This window comes from Labeo rohita, chromosome 19, assembly GCF_022985175.1.
Source record: "Labeo rohita strain BAU-BD-2019 chromosome 19, IGBB_LRoh.1.0, whole genome shotgun sequence".
In the NCBI taxonomy this organism is placed as follows: Eukaryota; Metazoa; Chordata; class Actinopteri; order Cypriniformes; family Cyprinidae; genus Labeo; species Labeo rohita.
In genome coordinates, this window is record NC_066887.1 from 30571299 (window position 1) to 30594562 (window position 23264).

The 23264-nt window shown below is 32.7% G+C and overlaps 1 protein-coding gene across 1 annotated transcript in view; it reads right to left on the reverse strand.

The window, feature by feature from the left end:
* The window catches only part of atp1a3a (ATPase Na+/K+ transporting subunit alpha 3a), a 43120-nt gene that overhangs the window by 10808 nt on the left and 9048 nt on the right, over positions 1-23264 (reverse strand). The window contains exons 2-12 of the mRNA XM_051137377.1: positions 20690-20806; positions 20351-20410; positions 15913-16116; positions 15095-15208; positions 14604-14738; positions 12793-12910; positions 9683-9951; positions 4170-4368; positions 3623-3867; positions 1492-1684; positions 1080-1392 (exon numbers count right to left, since the gene is read on the reverse strand). Of these exons, the coding sequence (XP_050993334.1) occupies positions 1080-1392; positions 1492-1684; positions 3623-3867; positions 4170-4368; positions 9683-9951; positions 12793-12910; positions 14604-14738; positions 15095-15208; positions 15913-16116; positions 20351-20410; positions 20690-20806 (1967 nt within the window). The remainder of the gene's footprint in view (positions 1-1079; positions 1393-1491; positions 1685-3622; positions 3868-4169; positions 4369-9682; positions 9952-12792; positions 12911-14603; positions 14739-15094; positions 15209-15912; positions 16117-20350; positions 20411-20689; positions 20807-23264) is intronic.

Sequence of the window (23264 nt, forward strand, 5' to 3'; positions counted from 1 at the left end):
AACAATATAAAACGCACTAAAGATTAATGAGCTGCTAGGTTCATGAATATTAATCACGTTGTCTGCGTTCACTCGAACTGATTTGCTGAAATCAAAACAGGGACGATAATAGGTGAGCGCCAGCCAATGAGATTGTCGCTTGCGCATTAGTTCCGCCTGCTACCAGAGAAAATGGCAGTTCTTAAAAGCTGAAGAATTCCAGAGGAACTTTGTTATTTTGACAGGAAAATACAGCAAAGAATATCATTTACATGTAGCGCGTCAATTCTGCATGTTATATAAGACTCTCTCGCTCTGTATCTTTCTTTGCATGTGTGTGAGACAAAGCAATGGCTAGTCGTGTGCCTTCACACTAAAGTTTACGGATCATCGAATACAGGTGTGCTGTGCATCCATTCAGATGAACTGAGAAATAAAATTATAATAATATTATAATAAATTCTAGTGACACCACATTTTATTGTCAGTAATGGCATCGGCATTGTAATGGAGGAAACAGTAATTTGTTTGATTACTTGTTACTGAAAAAAATAACGCCTTTACTCCCATCACTGTTGATGACTGAGAATAACGTTACTCAAAAACACCACATTTTAACTTGCTTTTTTTTCTAATGAATAATCAATTTAATCTAAGTTGCTTCAGGCCAGTAAGGTTATTCTACCATTTACTATATGAAAATCAATAAAAAAACAGAAAGTACATACACTCTTAAAAATAAAGATGCTTCACGATGCTGCCATAAAAGAACCTTTTTTGTTTAACTGGTTCCATAAAGAACCTTTAAAATCTGAAGAACCTTTCTGTTCTTTGTGGCAAAAGAAGGTTCTTCAGATTGTAATAAGTTAAAAAGGAGATGGTTCTATAAAGAACCTTTGACTTAATGGTTCTTTGTGGAACCAAAAATTGTTCCTCTATGGCATCACTGTGAAGAACCTTTTAAAGCACCTTTATTTTTAAGTGTAGTAGATTGTGTACACCAGTTTAGATCAAGTTGATCATTTAAAGGCCTTGAATCTTTGTATCAAATTTTAAAGGGTTTAAAGGGTTAAAGCTATCTGTGTATTTTTATACTCTACCTGGGGTTGACCTGGCTGACGGGAATATTAAGCCGAGCGGCGATGTCCTCCACGGTCTCGTTACCCTCAGAGATGATCCCCACACCTTTAGCGATGGCCTTGGCCGTGATGGGATGGTCACCGGTCACCATGATGACTTTGATTCCAGCTGAGCGGCATTTGCCCACAGCGTCGGGGACGGCGGCTCGGGGAGGGTCAATCATGGACATCAGACCTACAAAGCACAGGTTGTCTGTTTGGAAGTTAATGTCGTCCGTGTCAAAGGCGAATCCTTTGGGGTACTTGTCCTCGGGCAGAAACAAGTGGCAGAAACCTGGATGGAAGGAGGAGAAAAGACAGAAGAAGTTGCACTTTTTAAAATGATTTTTAAGAGCTATTTTTTTATTTGAGTACACATCTCCCTATCTCTCACCCAGCACTCTTTCTCCCAGTCCTCCGAGTTCCAGGTAGGCATTCTGGAAGGCCTCCTTCAATTCCTCATCCATGGGCTGCTCTTTGCCTTGCAGCAGGATGGTGGTGCAGCGGTCCAGGATGCGCTCTGGCGCCCCCTTCATCACCAGCAGGTAGTGGCTGTCGGTACTCTCATCTGACTCGTGCACGGACAGCTGGTGTGAAAACACATCCGAGCACATGACAGTGAGTGTTAATGAGAACAGAATAAACTGTTAAATGTGACTAAAGATGAGCATGTTTAATCATTCACAACAATTAAATAAAAATCTTAGAGGAATGGCATTGTCAAATGATGGACTGCAGAAGTATAGTTTTCTTTAGATAAAATCATTCATAGTCAATTTAATAAATTCTAATTTAAAAAATGGACTGAAAACTGTAATTGTAGTTTTCTTTAGATAAAATCATTCGTAATCAATTTAATAAATAAAAAAAAAAAAAAAAAACTAAATTAGCCTAGTTTTCTTTCGATAAAATCATTTATAACAATTTTAATACATTTTAATTAAAAAAATAAACTAAATTTGCCTAGTTTTTTTTTAAATAAAATCATTTCTAATCATTTTAATAAATTCTAACTTAAAAAATGGACTAAATTAGTCTGTAGTTTTCTTTAGATAAAATCATTTATAATCATTTTAATAAATTCTAATTTTAAAAATGGACTAAATTAGTCTGTAGTTTTCTTTATAGATAAAATCATTCATAATCAATTTAATAAATCCTAATTTAAAAAAAAAAAAAACTAAATTTGCCTAGTTTTGTTTAGATAAAATAATTTCTAATCATTTTAATAAATTCTAATTTAAAAAATGGACTAAATTAGTCCGTAGTTTTCTTTATAGATAAAATCATTCATAATCAATTTAATAAATCCTAATTTTAAAAATAAACTAAATTTGCCTAGTTTTCTTTAGATAAAATAATTTCTAATCTTTTAATAAATTGTAATTTAAAAAATGGACTAAATCAGTCTGTAGTTTTCTTTAGATAAAATCATTCACAATCAGTTTTAAAGAAATTAAAATGGTTAAAGTATTGTAGTTATTATTATTGTTGACGGACAAAAATGTATTAGTTTTTAATAACACTTTCTCTGTTTTTTATAATATATTTACTTTTTTTATTTAAATTAAATATATTTGGGAAATTGTGTTCTTTGGTGTGACTATATCTATCTAAAACCATTTTTAAACAATATTTTGTTAATTAGGAGACTATATTTACATGAATATAATATAAATATAATAAAAGTAGGCATATAATATAAAAAATCTGTATGACAAGTAATATTTATTATATCTATCTATCTGTCTATCTATATATACATATATCAAATAAAGTATTGAATGTAAAAGGGTTTTAAAAATTGTGGTAAACCTACAGAAAAGTGTGACAGGACCTACAATATACAGTTTTTCTTACTCACTGATATAAATGATAACATTAATTTGTACTATTTAATATTGGTTTGAATTGCACTATATTTATTTAAAAAACTAACTATATATATAAGTATATAACTATAACTATATAACTATATATAACCATATACACTACCAGTCAAAAGTTTTTGGTTAAAAAAAAATTGAAATATTTTTACTATTTAAAATAACTGCTTTCTATTTGAATATATTTTAAAATGCAATTTATTCCTGTGATTTCAAAGCTGAATTTTCAGCATCATAACATGATCCTTCAGAAATCATTCTAATTCTGATTTGCTGCTCAAAAAACATTTATTATTATTATTATTATTATTATTATTATTATGTTGAAAACAGCTGAGTAGAATTTTCTCAGGTTTCTCTGATGAACAGATAGCTCAGAAGAACAGCATTTACTTGAAATAGAAATCTTTTGTAACATTATAAATGTCTTTATCATAACTTTTTATCCATTTAAAGCATCCTTGCTAAATAAAAGTATTAATTTCTATAATTTCCTTCCCAAAAATAAGCTTTTGAATGGCATAGTGCATAATGTTACAAAAGCTTTTTATCTTTATGAATTTTAACCAAGTTCATGAATGCTGGACACAATGGGTGCTGCTGGATACAGTCACGTCGGACATTTAACAATACACAAACCTGGTATTTATTGGTGGAGTTGAATGGAATTTCAGCCACTTTCTTGTTCTTGTCCCTCATGGCTTTGACGGATCCACAGGAGAGCTCAATGCACTTGAGAAGAGCCGATTCAGAGGCGTCACCCGCAACGTCGCGCTTCAGGATGGGCAGAGATTCCTGTCCCGCCTTAAACACGGCTCTGTTACAGAGCGCCGCCACACGGGCCAGAGACAACCACGTCCCAGAGCTCTTGTCAAAGGATGCACCTATTAGAGAACACACACGGATCAATATAGTATCAAACAACGTCTTATCTGCTCGCCGAGGCTGCATTTATTTGGTCAAAATACAGTAAAAACAGTAACATTTTAAAATACTTCTAAATTTAAAATCACTGATTTCTATTTGAATATATTTTAAAATGTAATTTATTCCTGTGATGCAAAGCTGAATTTTCAGCACCTTTACTCCAGTCTTCAGTGATCCTTCAGAAATCATTTTAATATGCTGATTTGCTGCTCAAGAAATATTAAGTATTAAGCAACCGGCACTTATACTATCAACTCACCCGACTGATCTTCAGTGGTGTCAGCCTCATGAATCTGATTGTCGAACCACATGTGAGCGACAGTCATGCGGTTCTGCGTCAGGGTGCCGGTTTTATCGGAGCAGATGGTGGAGGTGGATCCCAGCGTCTCCACGGCCTCCAGATTCTTCACCAGGCAGTTCTTACGGGCCATGCGCTTGGCCGTGAGCGTCAGACACACCTGAGAGACGCAAACAGAACGACAGAAAGAGAGAAACAGAAAAGAAGACACAGAGGAGCAGAATAACAGAACAAAAGGAAGTGTGAGGCAGAAGTTGAAAGGAAAAAGAGGTGGAGAGAAAAAGAAGCAAACAGAGTTTTAGTGACATTACACTGCTGGTCATGGGGCACAATGCAGCCTCGTGCAGTAACAGAACCGTGTGAAATCAAAAAGAGGCTCTGAGGAGCAAAGCAAAGCACAGCAGGAAGCAGAGAGGTCGGAAACATACTCTACGTAATGTCTAGTTTTATTTGCACAAATTCATTTGTCACTTGGTAGGAGCGAGTCAGGTCAGAACAACACTCTACAATATGACACAAGATATAAAAATATATAACCCAGATTATGTTAAATAAAGGTTCACTTGGGTGAGGATAAACTAAACATTTGTGCAGACCATACATTTTTTTCTGAGGACAAGTACGTCCAAAATGGATTTACTACACATTTTCTTTTTTCAAATTTTAGTTATGACTATAATAATAATAAGACTTTTAGACCACAATTTGTCTTATGACAGACTACAACTACAATCAGATTCGGTGTGAAAAAAAACCATAAAAATCAATCAAAATTTAATCAAAAAGATATGGAAAACATTTTACTAGTTTTCAGCATTTAAAAGCAAAAATCAAGAGATATTTAAAAATCTAAATTTAACCAATATCATGTTAATAATTATCTATTTTGTGCTTTTATAAAGTCCAATATCATTTTTTTAATCAATGAAACATATGCAAGTTATATAGGTCAGCACAACTGTTTTCAACATTGATAACAGTAAAAAATCAAATCAGTTCAGCATATTGCAATGATTTGTAAAGGATCAGGTGACACTGAAGACTGGAGTAATGATGCTGAAAATTCAGCTTTGCACCATAGAAATAAATCATATTTTAAAATATTTTTTTAAATCGAAAAGAGTTATTTTGAACTGTAATAATATTTCACATAATAAATGCTGGCTTGGTGAGCATAAGAATTTTCTTTCAAAAACATAAAAAAACATAAAAGCTACAGTATATTTTTTGTTACTTTTTGTTTGTTAATTGTTTTTTTCCCTTTTTGTTGTGTTTTATTGTACATTATAAGTGTTGAAAATTAAAAAAAAATCTTTCACAATTTACAATAAAAACTGTTGAGTAGAATTAATTCTTATGGACATCATTTTAGGTAAAAAATAAAGAGGTTAACAATAAACGCATTACACTAATTTATTCATATTAATTTTAAAAGACTAATTACCATTTACTGTAAATATATAATGTATAAAAAATGTATAAATATAAAATTAGCAAGTTTAGTCAAAATAAAATGTATACATTTATTTATTTGTTTTTTATTTACACTACCAGTCAAAAGTTTTTTCATGCTTTTTTTTTTTAATGATTTTTAATGTTTTTTAAAGAAGTCTCTTCAGCTCACCAAGCCTGCATTTATTTGATCCAAAATACAGCAAAAGCAGTAATATTGTGAAATATTTTTATTATTTGAAATAACTTCCTTCTATTTAAATTTTAAATATTTTAAAATGTAATTAACTTTTGTGATCAAAGCTACATTTTTAACATTACTCCAGTCTCCAGTGTCACATGATCTTTCAGAAATCATTCTAACATGCTGATTTGCTATTCAAGAAACATTTTTATGCTTTAAATTGATCAAAAGTGATGATAAAGACATTTATAATGTTACAAAAGATTTCTATTTCAGATAAATGATGTTCTTCTATTCATCAAAGAAACCTGAAAAAATCTATTTAGCTGTTTTCAACATAATAATAATAATGATAATAATAATAATAATAATAATAATAATAATCATAATAATAATAAAAATAAATGTTTTTTTGAGCAGCAAATCAGAATATTAGAATGATTTCTGAAGGATCATGTGACTGGAGTAGTAATGCAAAAATTTAAGCTTTGAAATCACAGAAATAAATTGCATTTTAAAAAATTTGAAAAAAAAAAAAATTTCAAATCGACAACAGTTATTTTAAATAGTAAAAATATTTCAAAATTGTACTGTTTTTGCTGTACTTTGAATCAAATAAATGCAGGCTTGGTGAGCAGAAGAGACTTCTTTAGAAAACATTACTAATCTTACTGTTCAAAAACTTTTGACTGTGTGTGTATATTTGCAAGAAGTCTCACCATCCTCAGTGTCAGTGTATTTAGCATGCATTTTTAGCATGCATATTTGCATCGCATTATGAAGTACACATTTCCAAATAGAAATATTGATGTCTACGTAGAGTATATTTCAGGCCTAGTTGTGCACGGCAGCCAGAGGCACAGGCCAGCCTCAATGCACAGCCCAGCACAGCAAAGCACAGCACAGCCAGAGCCCCGTCAGTCTCTATGTGGCAGCCATTAGCTCTCACAGGCAACTAGAGATACCACAGAGTAATACTTTTTCAGATTTTCATATTGGCCTAGGCTTTCAACAGTGAGAGTCTGTAAAAGAACACAGGAAAGAGAAAGAGAGGAACAGACAGAGAGAGAGAGAGAGACGATAGAGTCACGAAGAGTCACAGATACGAAGGATTAGAGAGAGGGAATACAGTTCAAGAACACACATGATGATATTCAACACTACGGGAGCGTTCACTGACACCACACAACCACGGACGAGAAGCCACAACACTCACAAACACCATCAAGAGTTACACTGAAGAAGAAACTAAATGAAACAGAGGCGAAAAAGGACAGAAAACGGATTCACTGAAATTAAAGTGTCTAAATAAAATCTCATGGAATATGTTCAGAATGGCACATAACTGTAATACTTGAATTAGAGAAGAATGATAGTAGTAGAAACTGAAGTCTGGCTTTCCTTTATCCTGACCCCACCTGAAAGAAACTACACCAAACCAAAATTCACTCACTTTCTAGTTTTTTTGTAAAAAAACTACTACTGAACATGTGCAAAAATTGATCCAATTCCTGTGTCAAATCAAATTAATCAAGTGAATCACGATCCACACTCCAAAGTTCTGATCTAAAGCAAAAGATTCACAAATCTGCTCCGAAGTTTCGATCTGAATCAAATGATTTGCGATCCACACGCCGAAGATTCACAAGCCTGCTCTGAAGTTTTGATCTGAATTAAATGATTCATGATCCACGCTCCGAAATTCCGATCGAAACAAAAGATTTACAAATCCACTCTGAAGTTCCGATCTAAATTAAATGATTTGTGATCTACACTCCAAAGTTCCCAGCTAAAGCAATATGTTCATGAACCCGCTCCGAAGTTCCGATCTGAATCAAATGATTTGCGATCCACGCTCCGAAATTCCGATATAAAGCAAAATGTTCAAAAACCTGCTCCGAAGTTCTGACCTGAATCAAATGATTTGCGATCCATGCTCTGAAGTTCCGATCTGAATCAAATGAATCGCAATCCACGCTCCAAAGTTTCGATCTAAAGCAAAAAATACACAAACCCACTTCGAAACTCTGATCTGAATCAAATGATTCACGATTCACGCTCTGAAATTCTGATATAAAGCAAAATGTTCGTGAACCCGCTCCGAAGTTCTGATCTGAATCAAATGATTTATAATCCACGCTCCGAAATTCCAATATAAAGCAAAATGTTCAAAAACTCGCTCCGAAGTTCCGATCTAAATCAAATGATTCATGATCCTGGCTTCGAATATTCCGATCTGGATCAAAGTAATCGCAATCCACGCTCCAAAGTTTCTATCTAAAGTGAAACATTCACAAACCCACTTCAAAACTTCGATCTGAATCAAATGATTCGCGATCCATGCTCCGAAGTTCAGATCTAAATCAAAATATTCAAAACCCGCTCCGAAGTTCCGATTTAAAGCAAAATATTCACAAACCCACTCCAAAGTTCCGATCTGAATCAAATGAATCACGATCCATGCTCCGAAGTTCTGATCTGAATCAAAAGATTCCTGATCCACGCTCTGAAATTCCGATATAAAGCAAAATATTCAAAAACCCGCTCCGAAGTTCCGATTTAAAGCAAAATATTCACAAACCCACTCCAAAGTTCCGATCTGAATCAAATGAATCACGATCCATGCTCCGAAGTTCTGATCTGAATCAAAAGATTCCTGATCCACGCTCTGAAATTCCGATATAAAGCAAAATATTCAAAAACCCGCTCCGAAGTTCCGATTTAAAGCAAAATATTCACAAACCCACTCCAAAGTTCCGATCTGAATCAAATGAATCGCGATCCATGCTCCGAAGTTCTGATCTGAATCAAAAGATTCGTGATCCACACTCCGAAATTCCGATCTAAAGGAAAAAGATTCACGAACCCGATCCGGAATTCCGATCTGAATCAAATGAATCACGATTCGCGCTCCAAAGTTCCGATCTAAAGCAAAAGATTCGCAATGGTTTAACTGATTCAGAGTTTCAAAGAGCTCCATTTCACCCATCACTACGTCTTTTAAAATCATTTTGAAATTCAAAAATAAATGGCTATTTTATTTTGATCTGGTTTTTGCTAGTGAATTGCTTGAAATGAATGATCGAAGTCACAAGTTTGATGACTTGGTTCGAGTGAAGACTGGAGTAATTGAGTGAGTGATTTGGTTCATCTGTTCCTCTTTTCACATCTTCAGCCATGTTTATACAAACACTGTCAGTACTACTACTTGCTTAGCTCAATAGTTTTCTGACATTAACTGAAATAAGTGAAAAAGGTATGTTTTTTTAATTGTGTGAATTTAGCGTGAAAAGATATGTGCTAATTCACAAGATTAAACACTTATTTGATAGATACATTGTCTTTAAATAATTCAAACACTTTTCAAGTTTCTTCAAGTATTCTTCAGGAATATCGCTATTTTCAAGGGTTTTCTAGGCCTTAAAAGTTAAATTCAAGTACTGCAAGCACTTTGTACAACCCTGTTTGAAACAGTAGTGTAAATTTACTTATGGACATATTATTGCTACTCATTGCATATGGTGCGTACGGTATACTGTTTCACATATTATTTCACATACTCAGTAGTCAGTGTGCAGTACATACTGTGCAGTACGTAGTACACACTGTGAAGTATGTTAGTATGTTGTGTGTCCATTCCAAACAAAGCCATGAACGAAAGAAAAAGTAACAAAAACGATGACAAACACACACTTTAAGTCACAAATTCTACTAAAAAATAACAAAAACAAACACCTACGTTTCACAGAAAGACATTAAAACACTAGCAGGGACACCGATACACACTACAAAATCACTGAGACACTGAGAAAGAAAGGGAGAAAGCAGGAGTCCTCACAGTGACGGTGGCCAGCAGTCCCTCTGGCACGTTGGCGACGATGATGCCGATGAGGAAGATGACGGCCTCCAGCCAGGTGTAGCCCAGGATGATTGACAGGATGAAGAAGGTAACGCCCAGGAAGACGGCCACGCCGGTGATGATGTGGATGAAGTGCTCGATCTCCTTGGCGATGGGGGTCTTTCCGGTCTCCAGGCCGGAGGTCAGAGTAGCAATGCGGCCCATGACGGTGCGGTCACCGGTGCAAACAACAATTCCACGAGCGGTACCTGACAGGAGAAGGGAACAGAAGGACATTGTTATAATGACCAGATGACATTATCTCAATTATTACATGGCTACTTAGCAAATACATAAATATGACCCTGGACCACAAAACCAGTCCTAAGGGTACATTTTTTTAAATTCAGATTTTTTCATATGAAAATAAGCTTTCCATTGATGTATGGATTGTTAGGATAGGACAACACTTGGCTGAGATACAATTATTTGAAAATCTGGAATCTGAGGGTGCAAAAAATTGAGAAAATTGCCTTTAAAGTTGTCCAAATGAAGTTCTTAGCAATGCATGTTACTAATCAAAAAGGAAGTTTTGATATACTGTATTTACGGTAGGAATTTTACAAAATATGTTTATGGAACATGATCTTTACTTAATATCCTACTGATTTTTGGCATAAAACAAAAATCACAAATTTTGACCCATACAATGTATTTTTGGTTATTGCTACAAATATACCTGTGCTACTTAAGACTGGTTTTGTGGTCCAGGGTCACAAATAGAATTACAGGAGATACTTATCTAAGTTGATATTATCTTATTATGTGAGACAAAAGAATGTTATTTTTAGTAGTAGTATTGCTAGTTGCACAAAATTTATACAACTTTTATTTATTCAGCATCTTTACTTTAGTCTTCAGTGCCACATGATCCTTCAAAAATCATTCTGATTCTGAATATGCTGATTTGCTGCTCAGGCAATATTTCATATTATTATCAATGATGAAAACAGTTGTGCTGCTTAATATTTTGTGAAAACTGATTTTCTTTCAGGATTCTTTGATGAATAGAAAGTTCAAAAGAACAGAATTTATTTTTTAGAACAGAATTTTTTGTAACATTATAAATGTCTTTACTGTCACTTTTGATTCATTTAAAGCCTTCTTGCTGAATAAAGACATTAATTTATTTAAAAAAATATATATAAAAAACTAAAAATTGCATGCGTAAATCATTTTTGTATTTATTTTATTTATTGAGCCCTTCTGATGTTGAATATTAGATTTTGCTATATACATTTCTCTTTAAATACAAAAACATTAACCCCCCTAAGAAACTAAAATTAGTGTCTCATATACATTCTTGTTTGTGATCAGTAAGACTTTTAATTAACTTTTTAATTAAGTCTTTTTCTGCTCATCAAGGCTACATTTATTTGATTAAAAATACAGAAAAAACAGTAATATTGTGAAACATTATTGCAATTTAAAATAGTGGTTTTCTATTTTAATACATTTTAAAACTGAATTTATTTTTGTGATGCAAAGCTGAATTTTCAGCATCATTACTTCAGTCTTCAGCATCACATGATCCTTCACAAATCAGTCTAATATGTTGATTATCAATGTTGGAAACACTTGTGCTGCTTAATTTTTATTTTAATTTTTTTTTTTGGAAACCTGTAATACTTTTTTTCAGAATTCTTTGATGAATAAAATATTAAAAAGAACAGGGTTCATTCAAAATAGAAATCTTTTGTAACAATATACACTACCGATTAAAGTTTTTCTTTCTTTCTTTAAAAGAAATATTTTATTCAGCAAGGATGTGTTAAATCGTGTTAAAGATTTCTATTTTGAATAAATGCTGTTCTTTTTAACTTTCTATTTATCAAAGAATCCTGGAAAAATGTATCACAGGTTCCAAAAACAATATTAAGTAGTACAACTGTTTCCAACACTGATAATAAATCAGCATATTAGAATGATTTCTGAAGGATCATGTGATCCTGAAGACTGGTGAAAATTCAGCTTTGCATCACAGAAATAAATTATATTTTAATGTATATTCAAATAGAAAACTCTTATTTTAAACTGTAATAATATTTCATAATATTACCTTTTTTTCTGTATGTTCGATCAAATAAATAGATCTATGATGAAAATAAGAGACTTCTTTAAAAAAACATTACATCTTACTGATCCAGCAGTGTATACATATATATATATATATATATATATATATATAGTCTTGTTTTGTAATGATTTCATTCCACATCCCAGGAGAGAGTTCTGTGCTACATTCTAGAAGCCTCTTGTGTATTTCTCTAATTCACCACATGGTGGCAGGAGAGCGTCACCCTGAAACTGAGTCTGAATTTAGAGGAAGGACATTGTCTGAGATCACGAAACACTGACACCCTGCTGAGCAGTGGACATATGCAACATCTCCTGACCTATCAAAACAACAGCATTACACAACTGACAAGAGCTGCAGACACATTTATACTGCACTAACACTGACTGAGAGCTGAGATCAGTCCTTTCTGAAAGAGCTATATATGTAATTGCTTTAATCAAAGTAGCTGGATTTGTTATAATGAATATTAATCATCATTCACAGGTAGAAAACCTGTGAAAAATTCAATTCGATGAAACGATAAAACCTTAATTGGAATTCAGCAGTGATAGTGATAATGAAGAAAATGTATTTAGCTCCTGCAGAATTATTCATTTATTCAGTCAGATCTGAAATGATAAGTGTTTTATCATCAAAACGAAGCCAAAAGAGTGACACCGAAAGAGAAATGTGTGGAAAAACAGAGTGAAAAACGAGGGTGTGAGCAATCGTGTGGGCAGCAGACGAGTGGCAAGATGGGTGCAGAAGTGAGAGGTTGTTGTCATGACAACATTTTTCCTCTATTGCTGTTCTTGGCAAAAACAGGAAGATAAAATAGAGAGATTGGAAAAAGAGTGAAATGAAAAAGCAGAAATCGATCGGAGAAGATGAGTTCATAAAGAACAGGAAATGAAAAAATTGAGAGAGGGAGAGAGAGAGACAGCATGGACGAGAAAATGGAGCGGTGATGCAGCTGCTATGGCAACCGTACCTTCAACGCAGTTGGTGGAGAAGAAGGCGATGTTACGGGTTTCCAGAGGATTGTCATGGGTGCAGTCAGGCGACCTGGTCTGAGGCTCTGATTCGCCCGTCAGGGAGGAGTTATCAACCTGAAGAATAAAAAATATATATGTATGTGTAATATAATAGTGTTGATTTGATGAAGCCTTGTCTGAAAGCATGTGAGTGTTTTAAAATAATTAGTTTGAGGATTTTTATAAAATAGTTTGAGGATTTTCAGGCCTTATAGTCAGAAAGACAGTCATATAGATAGATAGAAAAACAACAGAATGATAGAACAATAGAACGATAGAACAATAGACAGATAGATAGAAATTTTTTATTTTAAATAACTGATTATATAACTGATTTTCTAATAATACTATTCTTTAATAAACATTAAAAAATAAAATTTTCAAAATAATTTTTTAAATAAATAATTATTTCTGAAATAATTATAAAATAATTATATAAAATATAAAATAAATAAATAATTAAAAACAATAATTGTAAAACCAATTTAAAAAATGTAAAATAAATAACTGTAAATATTTAAAAATAAAAAAGCAAAAACAAAAGTGTTTAAATGATTGTAAAACATTTTTAATTTGTTTTTTTTTTGTTTTGTTTTTTGTTGAGTTTAACCAATTTAACCTTGTTTTAGTTTAAATTTTTATGTAGAAAATTTCTCATAGATAGATAAAATGATAGAACGATAGACTGATAGAACAATGATAGAATGATAGAATGATAGAATGATACATAGATAGATAGATAGATAGATAGATAGATAGATAGATAGATAGATAGATAGATAGATAGATAGAATGATAGATAGATAGATAGATAGATAGATAGATAGATAGATAGATAAAATGATAGAATGATAGACTGACTGAACGATGATAGAATGATAGAACGATAGATAGATAGAACGCTAGATAGACAGTTAGATAGATAGATAGATAGATAGATAGATAGATAGATAGATAGAACGATAGAATGATAGAACGACAGATAGATAGATAGAACGATAGAATGATAGAACGACAGATAGATAGATAGATACATAGATAGACAGATAGATAAAATGATAGACTGACTGAACGCTGATAGAATGATAGATTGATAGACAGAACGTTAGATAGATAGATAGATAGATAGATAGATAGATAGATAGACAGACAGAACGATAGAATGATAGAACGCTAGACAGATAGAACGAAAGAACGATAGATAGACAGATAGATAAAATGATAGAATGATAGACTGACTGAACGATGATAGAACGATAGATACATAGAAAGATAGAATGATAGAACGATAGATAGATAGATAGATAGATAAAATGATAGACTGACTGAACGATGATAGAACGATAGATAGATGCATAGAAAGATAGAACGATAGATAGATAGATAAAATGATAGAATGATTTTATTTTCAATAAAATGAAGGAAATAATCGGAAAAGTAGAAAAAACATGTTTATCGGTTAAGGTTGGGGTTAGGTGTGGGGGGGCATCCATTTATTAATTTTAATACTAATTCTAAATTACACCCAATACACTATTATTGCATACTGTTTCATAATGTACTACAATACTGAGGTGCAGATATCTGTTTTATGTAACATAAATGATATAAGTTTTCTAAACAGCATGTAACTACTATTATTACAAAGAAAATAGTCCTATTGTTAGATGGTGTAAATACAATTCATTGCTATTTACACTTGGTGTAAGTAGCATCTATTGCCTCTGCCATAAACATTTCCACTCATGCCTTTGTTTAGATACTGTACCTTGCAGCCGTGAGCAGAGATGATCCTGAGGTCAGCAGGGATCCTGTCTCCTCCCTTCACCTCCACTAGATCACCAGCCACCACCTCCTCAGCGTTAATCTGGAGCTTCTCACCTTCACGGATCACTAAAGCTTGCTGTGGACCACACACACACACACACAGACACACACACACACACACACACACATACATACATCAATTTCAGATTCTAACGAGTCTAAGGCCATTGGAGAGATTAGAGGAGCATTAATACAGTCTGGAGGATTCAGAGCTTCAACCCTGGGAGATGATAATTAGGATTATGACCAGAGAGGAAAACAGCGGATTAAGATGATTGGAGTATATTGGTTATTTGAGTTTTCCTTTTGATCTGGACTGTTATTATGAAGTAGCTAGAAACATGCACTGCAAACTTTCTCACTTTTTAATTATAATTTGGATGAAGTAGGACTAGGAATCAGAACTGAGGTTTTTAAAGTGTTTTTGTGTACCTGGGGAACCATGTTCTTGAAAGACTCCATGATCTTCGAGCTCTTGGCCTCCTGGAAGTAGGAGAAGCAGCCGGTGATGATGACCACAGCAGACAACACGATCCCCAGATACAACTGTGAAGCAGAAATAAATGAATTCACTGTCACGTTTGGTTAAATGCTTCCCTTCATTTATCAAATAAATGCTTTTGAATGTGAACTTTCTACTCAAGAAGATTGCACAAAAATATGAAGTAGCACTGTTTTCAACATTGATAATAAAATAAACGCTTCTTGAGCAGCAAATCAGCATATTAGAATGATTTCTGAAGAATCATGTGACACTGAAGACTGGAGTAATGATACTGAAAATTCAGCTTTGCATCACAGGAATAAATTACACTTTAAAACATATTCAAATAGAAAAGAGTTATTTTAAATGATAATAATATTTCACAATATTACTGATTTTACTGTATTTTTTATCAAATAAATACAGCCTCATAACAAAGTGCAAGACATTTATTGAAAGAGAGACTGAAAATGTTTTAGAATTAATTTGCTAAAACCAAAACAGAGAAAAACGCTTGTTTTTATCGTCAACCCAACCTCTTTAAAATGCTCTTTGCTGCCCATGGCTTTTCTCCAAACTAAATACACTATAAAAGGAACACATCATATTTAACAAAAATAACACAGATTACAAATAAAAGATCTATTGATTAGGATTACTGATTATGTCACAAATGCCTTATCTACTCCCAGGAAAATTGTCCTAAATCTGGCACACTCTAAACAGCAGCATAACACATATTTTGTGCAAATGTATGAGTTCTCACATTGTCTCCAGCAGGCTCGTCCTCCGTGGCGGCCTGGATGGCGTAGGCCAGGAAGCAGAGGATGGCTCCGATCCACAGAAGGATGGAGAATCCTCCAAAGAGCTGTCGGCAGAATTTGACCCATTCTGGGGTGGTGGGCGGTGGGGTGAGAGCGTTCGGACCGTCACGAGCAAGGTACTCCGCCGCCCTGGCATTAGTCAGACCCTTCAGGGGAGAAGAGAATGTGAGAAGAAATCTGACTCAAGAGTTCATGTCAAACATTACTGCACTGCCGCTAGGGGGCGATGACGGTGCTGTGGTTTATGAGATTTGTTGGGATCACAGCTTCTGCTCTGAAACATTAGTGCTTCAGATAAGCTCATTAGAGTGAAATCAGTTCACTGTTAGAGGGATAGTTTTCCTGGGTAAACAAACAGTTGCTGGTCCCTATTGACGTCCATTTTATTGTATTTTAATGCATTAATTCAATGGGGACCATTAACTGTTTACTATTACAGTTTTTCTCAGTTGCTTTGGTGCATTTCTCAAATCATCCTTAACATTTGCAAAGAAGTATGTGCATTTCTCAAAACAGCACAACACAATGGATTACCTACAAAAGCCTGTAACTTACTCAAAATAGTTAGCTCATCTATCAAAAGTAAGTATGCATGTCAATGAACATATCAGTGCCATCAGAATGAAAAGTCCTTGTGTCATTGTACACAAACAAGATAGTCAGAATGCTTAGTCATGTTGTCAATCAAAAAGTGTACTCTATTAGCATTACCTGATGTAAACTATAGCAATAGTTTGCATGACAGTTACTGTATTGAAATGCAGAAGGCTGCAATTTTTATGTGTGCCATATATCCATTTCAAAAGTACAAATGTACACATTACTGTATGTGAGATATTGATTGAAAGAGACTGGATAGGACAAAAAAAAGAAAAAAGAAAAGAAAAAAATGCATTACATCATTGTGATAGACAAGAAAAAGAAATATCCCTGATTTTACGTCTACATTTACATCTGCAAGATTTATTTTTTAGAGTGTTCGCTCATCTGCACGTTTCCTACCAGGTGTCCAATAGACTTTTATTAGATGTCTTTACTGTAAGATGTTCATGATACAGAGTGTATGTAAAAGTGACATGATGTTTTGAGGGGTAAGACCATTGCACAGAGAACTATATAATACATTTTGAGCAACATGACACTACTGATAAAACAGGAAAATGCAGACAAATGTACATAATAAATTGCATGAATGTACCAAAACAATCGCAACTTGTTCAAAAGAATGAGAAACTGCTATTATGATGTGCACAAGTGACTAGATGATGTAGAGGTTGAAAAAGTAGTTTTGAGAATTTTATTTCAGATTTGAGAAATGCACCAAAGCGACTGAGAAAAACTGTAACTTCTTTTATGTTTCACAGAAGAACAAAACATACATATGAAGCTTTAAACAAATTATTTTAAAATATTTTTTAAAATTCTCAAATTTATTTATTTATTTTTAATTTTTGAGTACCATATTTGATATATCAGGCTCATGTAATATGAAATACTGACAGTGTGGAGGTCAGATGTGACCCTGGACCACAAAACCAGTTTTAAGTAGCATGGGTATATTTGTAGCAATAGCCAAAAATACATTGTATGGGTCAAAATGATAAATTTTTCTTTTATGCCCAAAATCATTAGGATATTAAGTACAAGTAAAGATCATGATCTATGAAGATATTTTGTAAATTTCCCACCATAAATATATCAAAACTTAATTTTTTATTAGTAATATGCATTGCTAAGAACTTTATTTGTACAATTCTAAAGGTGTTTTTTGCACCCTCAGATTCCAGATTTTCAAATAGTTGTATCTCGGTCAAATACTGTCCTATCCTAATAAACCAATTTAAAAAATTGACCCTTATGACTGGTTTTGTGGTCACGTATTTGAGGAGCAAAAAACACCTAAGTTTTATTTAAAGGCCTGAACTGAGCAAAATATGCAATTTGGTGCATATGTGACATTTATATGGCCAAAAAGTACGCTGAAATTTGGATAGTTTGTAATGTAAATCAATGAGAAGTGCTTCAGTATCAATGAACAATATACCGGATTACTTACAGAATTATTTACATAATTACATATAATTATATTATTATGCATAGTTTCATGCAATATCATAGTTATGCAATATCAATATCTTAATTACTTACAAACTTCATCTAAATATCAGTTGTCACTTTTATATCTTCTAATTATATGTGTTAGTAAGCAGTTTTAGGGGTAAGGCATTACAAACAATGCAAGTTACGTAATAATATTACTTTTTTCAAGTAACTAGTAAAGCAAAGCATTACTTTTAAATTTCTAAGAAAATATCTGAGTTACTTTTTCAAATAAGTAACGCCAGTTACTTTTTTCCCCATTTATTAATTGACAAGTCTCCTGTTTGGAAATCTGAGTAAACATTATGTTACTGTATTTTAGACTAAATGTGAACATGCATTAATTCATCTCAATCACAAAAAAACAGATTCAGTATTCCTCAAAATGAATAAAAACAGAGCAATGCAAACTCAGAATATGACGCAACCCTGCAATAATTAATATGTTAAATAAAACACATATCCTTTATATATTTAATCCCATTTTATTAACCAGTGTCTTTGCTGCTGACCTTCGGTGATGCAATTCAACCATACTAATAAGCAAAAATTAATGTAATTAATGTAACGCATTACTTTCCATAAAAAGTAACTAAGTAACGTAATTAGTTACTCTTTCAGGGAGTAACGCAAAATTGTAATGCATTACTTTTAAAAGTAACTTTCCCCAACACTGTTAGTAAGATTATATTTAAATGCTTAGTTCTGTGCTTGAAGCTTACAGTTTAAAAAGCTTAAAAATAACATTAATCAAAAGCCTGATGTATTATATTTGATATGTATCAAATTTGATTTAATTTAACTGATTAACCATTTGAATTTTTAATGATTTGTCCAAAAAAGATCATGGATAATCAAGAATCTTGAAATATTACTAATAATAAAACATTTATTCTTGCATTAATTTATAAAAATCAATGCAATTTCACAGCAAAATGACATGTGAACCACAACGTGAAGGTTTATGTTTTTAGAATTAATCTAAAAGACCTTTTACTTGCTAAAAAAGTATAAACTATCAAGTAGATAGCAGATGGCAGATTGAAAACAAGTTTGTCAGCAAAGTTTTGATTGTGATCATAATTTAGAGGCCTAAATTTGAGCATTAAAGAAAGTATAGAATAGTTTTACCCAGCGTTGCCAAGTTTAACACTGTTGTTGCGGGTTGTTTTTCATGTCTGCGGGTTGAATCGACCTCAGAGATGTGATATTTATCCCCTGGAATGCAAATTTTACCAGGGGAACCCTACCAAAAACCATGTATTTTACCACCCGGACTGCAATTTTTACCGGGGAACCCCCCACCGAGGTTTTGTTGTAATTACCTGGCAACCCTGGTTTCACTATAACTTTTTTTGTAGTGCAAAATGAAAGTATGACTATTTAAGTAGTATCATTACAAAAATGAAATCAAATTTGACAATTCAGATGTTACAAGATCAAACAGAGTCAGAACAGTTTAATATTATTTTAAAACTAATTGGATTCAAAATAAAAATTGGACCCCTTTGACTTACATTGTATGTAATAAACACACACAGACAGTTTTCTAAACATCTTCTTTTGCTTCCCACAGAAGAAAGAAAGCCATACAGGTTTGGAAAAACACAAGGGTGAACAAATGATGACTGTATTTAAAAAAAAAAAAAAAGATACCAAGAGATGGAAAATGTAATTTTATGTACAAAAACATATTTTGAGGGGGAAAAAAATTCACAATATATGCAATTATAGGAACAGGGTTCCAGAGTAGCCTCATCAGTGAGGAAATGGAGGATTGAGTTCAATTAAACTTCCGCAAAAGATTCACCAAGACAGAATTCCTTGGTCTTTTGGTGCATCAGTATTGAGTTATGTTTAGTATCCAGACACATCCGCAGTTATGAAGGAAATTGAATTTATTCAGGAGAAAGAACCAGACGGACAGTCAGGAAATTGCCTCTTTTCTGCAATCTCAAATGACAACCAGAGTTCGACTTCACTTTGATGTGTTTTTTCCATGAGATTCTCATAATATTGCTATTTTAATCTCATAATGCTTTAATATCAGTCTCAGAGTTTTAACTTTATTCCCAAAATATTACAACTTTAATCTTAAAAGGTTGACTTTATTCTTAAAACTACACCTTCATTCTAGAAAAAAGTATTTTGGAGATTATTTTTAAATTCTTTATTCTTGTAATACTATTTTTGGATTTTAAGATGTATTTTAATATTGCATTTGTCTTGTTTAGATGATTTAAATGGTTAAATTGTTCACTGTTGATGTCAGAAACTTACCTGTACAATATCAGTGTTGTATTTTCGGCATACTTCTTCAATTGACATCTTATGCTCTGTCTGGGGGAAAAAAACAAGAGAGTTGCTATAGAGTGCAAATGGCCACAAAGACTGAACCACAACAGTATTTAAAAAAAAAAAAAAAAAAAAAAAAATCAATAGAATATTGTGTACTTCAATTAATTTATGAACTAATCCTAGAAAGCACTATGGCTGAATTACATAACAGAAACAGTATGTACAATATAAAATTACTATAGGTCACTGATAGTAAGTATTAAATATTTGAAGTGTCATATATGCACATGAAGATGTTTGATATGTGTTGATTTGTCTTACCAGCGGTACTTCCTTCTTCAGGTCATCCAGGTCTTTCCCTCCCTTTCCCTTCTTGGGAGACTCTTTCTCATCTTTGTCCTGCGTGGTTGCCACGCGGTAGCTGTCCGACCGTCCATACTGGAAGAAAAAATTAGGATTGTTTTTAGATCAGCTACATAATTAGAGTAAAATCAGATGGATCCCATTTGTAAATATAATGTTAGGTTAACAACTGAGACCTTTTTGTAAAGTGTTACTGTACTTTCCATATTTGAAATAAATTGTCACATGAAACTTTGTAGAAATGAGGACAATTTCATATATTATCTAGTCCATACAAATATATATGGCATAGATTTTTGGACATATACGTCATGTACATGTATATCCATCCTAAAACTTATTAATACATGTTGATAATATATAAGTAAATATAAAAAACAGACATGCATTGAAAAAGATCATTGCAAAAAAGTACATAAACACAGACTTTATATGTTGTTTGAATACAGTTGCATATATAAATTAAATATATATTGTTGACATATGATTGCTACATATAATACCACATACAAAATCATCAAATAGACAGTATTTTAACATACATACAGTACATATACAACATTTACTAATGGGATTTTATATACGTTATAAACTTCATATACCCCAAAAATGTCTGTATGTGAAAACTATGTATCACCTTATAGGTAACATATGATAATATCACTCTTGATATAGGGCAGTTTATATCATATATTACATTTCCATATACAAAACAAAAATACTATTTTATTTTTTATTATTTTACATTGTTTTATTTTTAACACATAGTCAGTATGAACACATAACACACAGGCAGTATGAATGCATAGAAAAAAATACAATTGGTCAACTGTTTTTGTTTGTCAAATAAAAACTTATTCTAGCATATATACTGACAAATCAATTATGACTGTACAACCAAGACGTTATAAAATAATAACGAGTGTTTTTTGTTTTTTTATGAATGCCCTATAAAATCCATTTTATTTTTCTGAAATTCCATTTTATTTTTTCCACATTCCAATTTTTCCGTTTTAATAATTCTGGATTCCGGATTTGTATTTTTTCATTTTAATTTTTCTAGACCAATATAAATATTACACAAAATGTGTGTCTAATTAATTTAAATCATGAAACTTACATTTTAACAAAAATTACATTTTTAAGACCCTATGAAACATTTTTTCATTTTTTTTTCAGTTTTATTTTTACCAAACTCTGTGATTTACATACATTTTCTGGATTCCATTGAATTATCAAAAGCAAATAATAATAATCAAAAACATCTCTAATGAATTGGTTTAATAAAAAAACATATATTTTTTTAATTTATATCTTTTATTTTTCATAAATACAGTGTTTTTATATTTTTCTGGTAAATAAATTACAGTAAATATTTTCCTCTCATAAATATTCCTGAAAAAATAATTTTTTAAATAATAATTTTATTAGTAGCAGTACTATCATTAAGTTTAATATTCTGTGTCTGTCACAGTTTCTTCAAATTAAACCGAACTTTTATTTTGACAGGTTGCTCTGAAGTCCTTTAAGTTTCTGTTTGTATATGATATGACGACAGTTTTTCTTAGAAGAAACAGTAAAATGCTCACAAATTGACTATTAGAGTGGTTGTAGAGATTGTTTTCATGTACTCCTATATTAAGGTGGCAGAGGCTGAAAACACCACGAGTGTCAAGTACGCCTGAGTATGTGTGTTAAACGAAAATGCATGATTGTGCCATTCATTCACACTGAGACACGCAGAACATGCAAGATTCATATTTTTGTGGCGCTATATTTTTCACAGACAGTCCATACTGCGTTTTGATTTATATTGTTTCAAATTCCCTGACATTCCGCGTTATACAGTAAATTCCATTTTTATGACTGGATTCTGTGCTTCTATTCTGGTAAATCTGTGTGGATTCAATGCTGGTACAATGGAATTCAAAACCTTTTTGAGGCACAAATAGTAGCATTTCTCACAAATGACAGATTTAGCTTCATAAATCAGAACTTTAGCAAAACGTGTCCCGGCTGAAACTGCACGAACACACAGATGGACTCATATGTAAGCACCACGCCGCAGTACCTTCTGCTGCACTGTTAGAGACACACAGTCCAGGAACTGAGGAGCTGATGCTTTCCATGACTGAGGATGAGAGGGGAAATGCCAACCTGATAATGCTTCAACTACTATCCTGATTATCTTTGAAACCGTGAGGCTTTAACAGGAAGCCCATGCAGGATACGGGGGGTGGTGTGAGCGTGGGGGCCGTTGAGGGTGGTCTAGTGCACTTCAATCCACATTAGGGCTTTTCATTGATGTGGCATCCCCTGATTTGCCATGTGTGCTACTGTGACCTATTTTAGCTTGCATGCACAACCAGACGGCATTACAGTCAAATCCACCATTACAACACCACCAGCACGTTTACACCTAATGTGCAATGCTTTAAATGCTTCCATAAATGATTCTGATGTGATCGTTGGTTGATAATATTATCCTACATATATATATATATATATATATATATATATATACATACATATA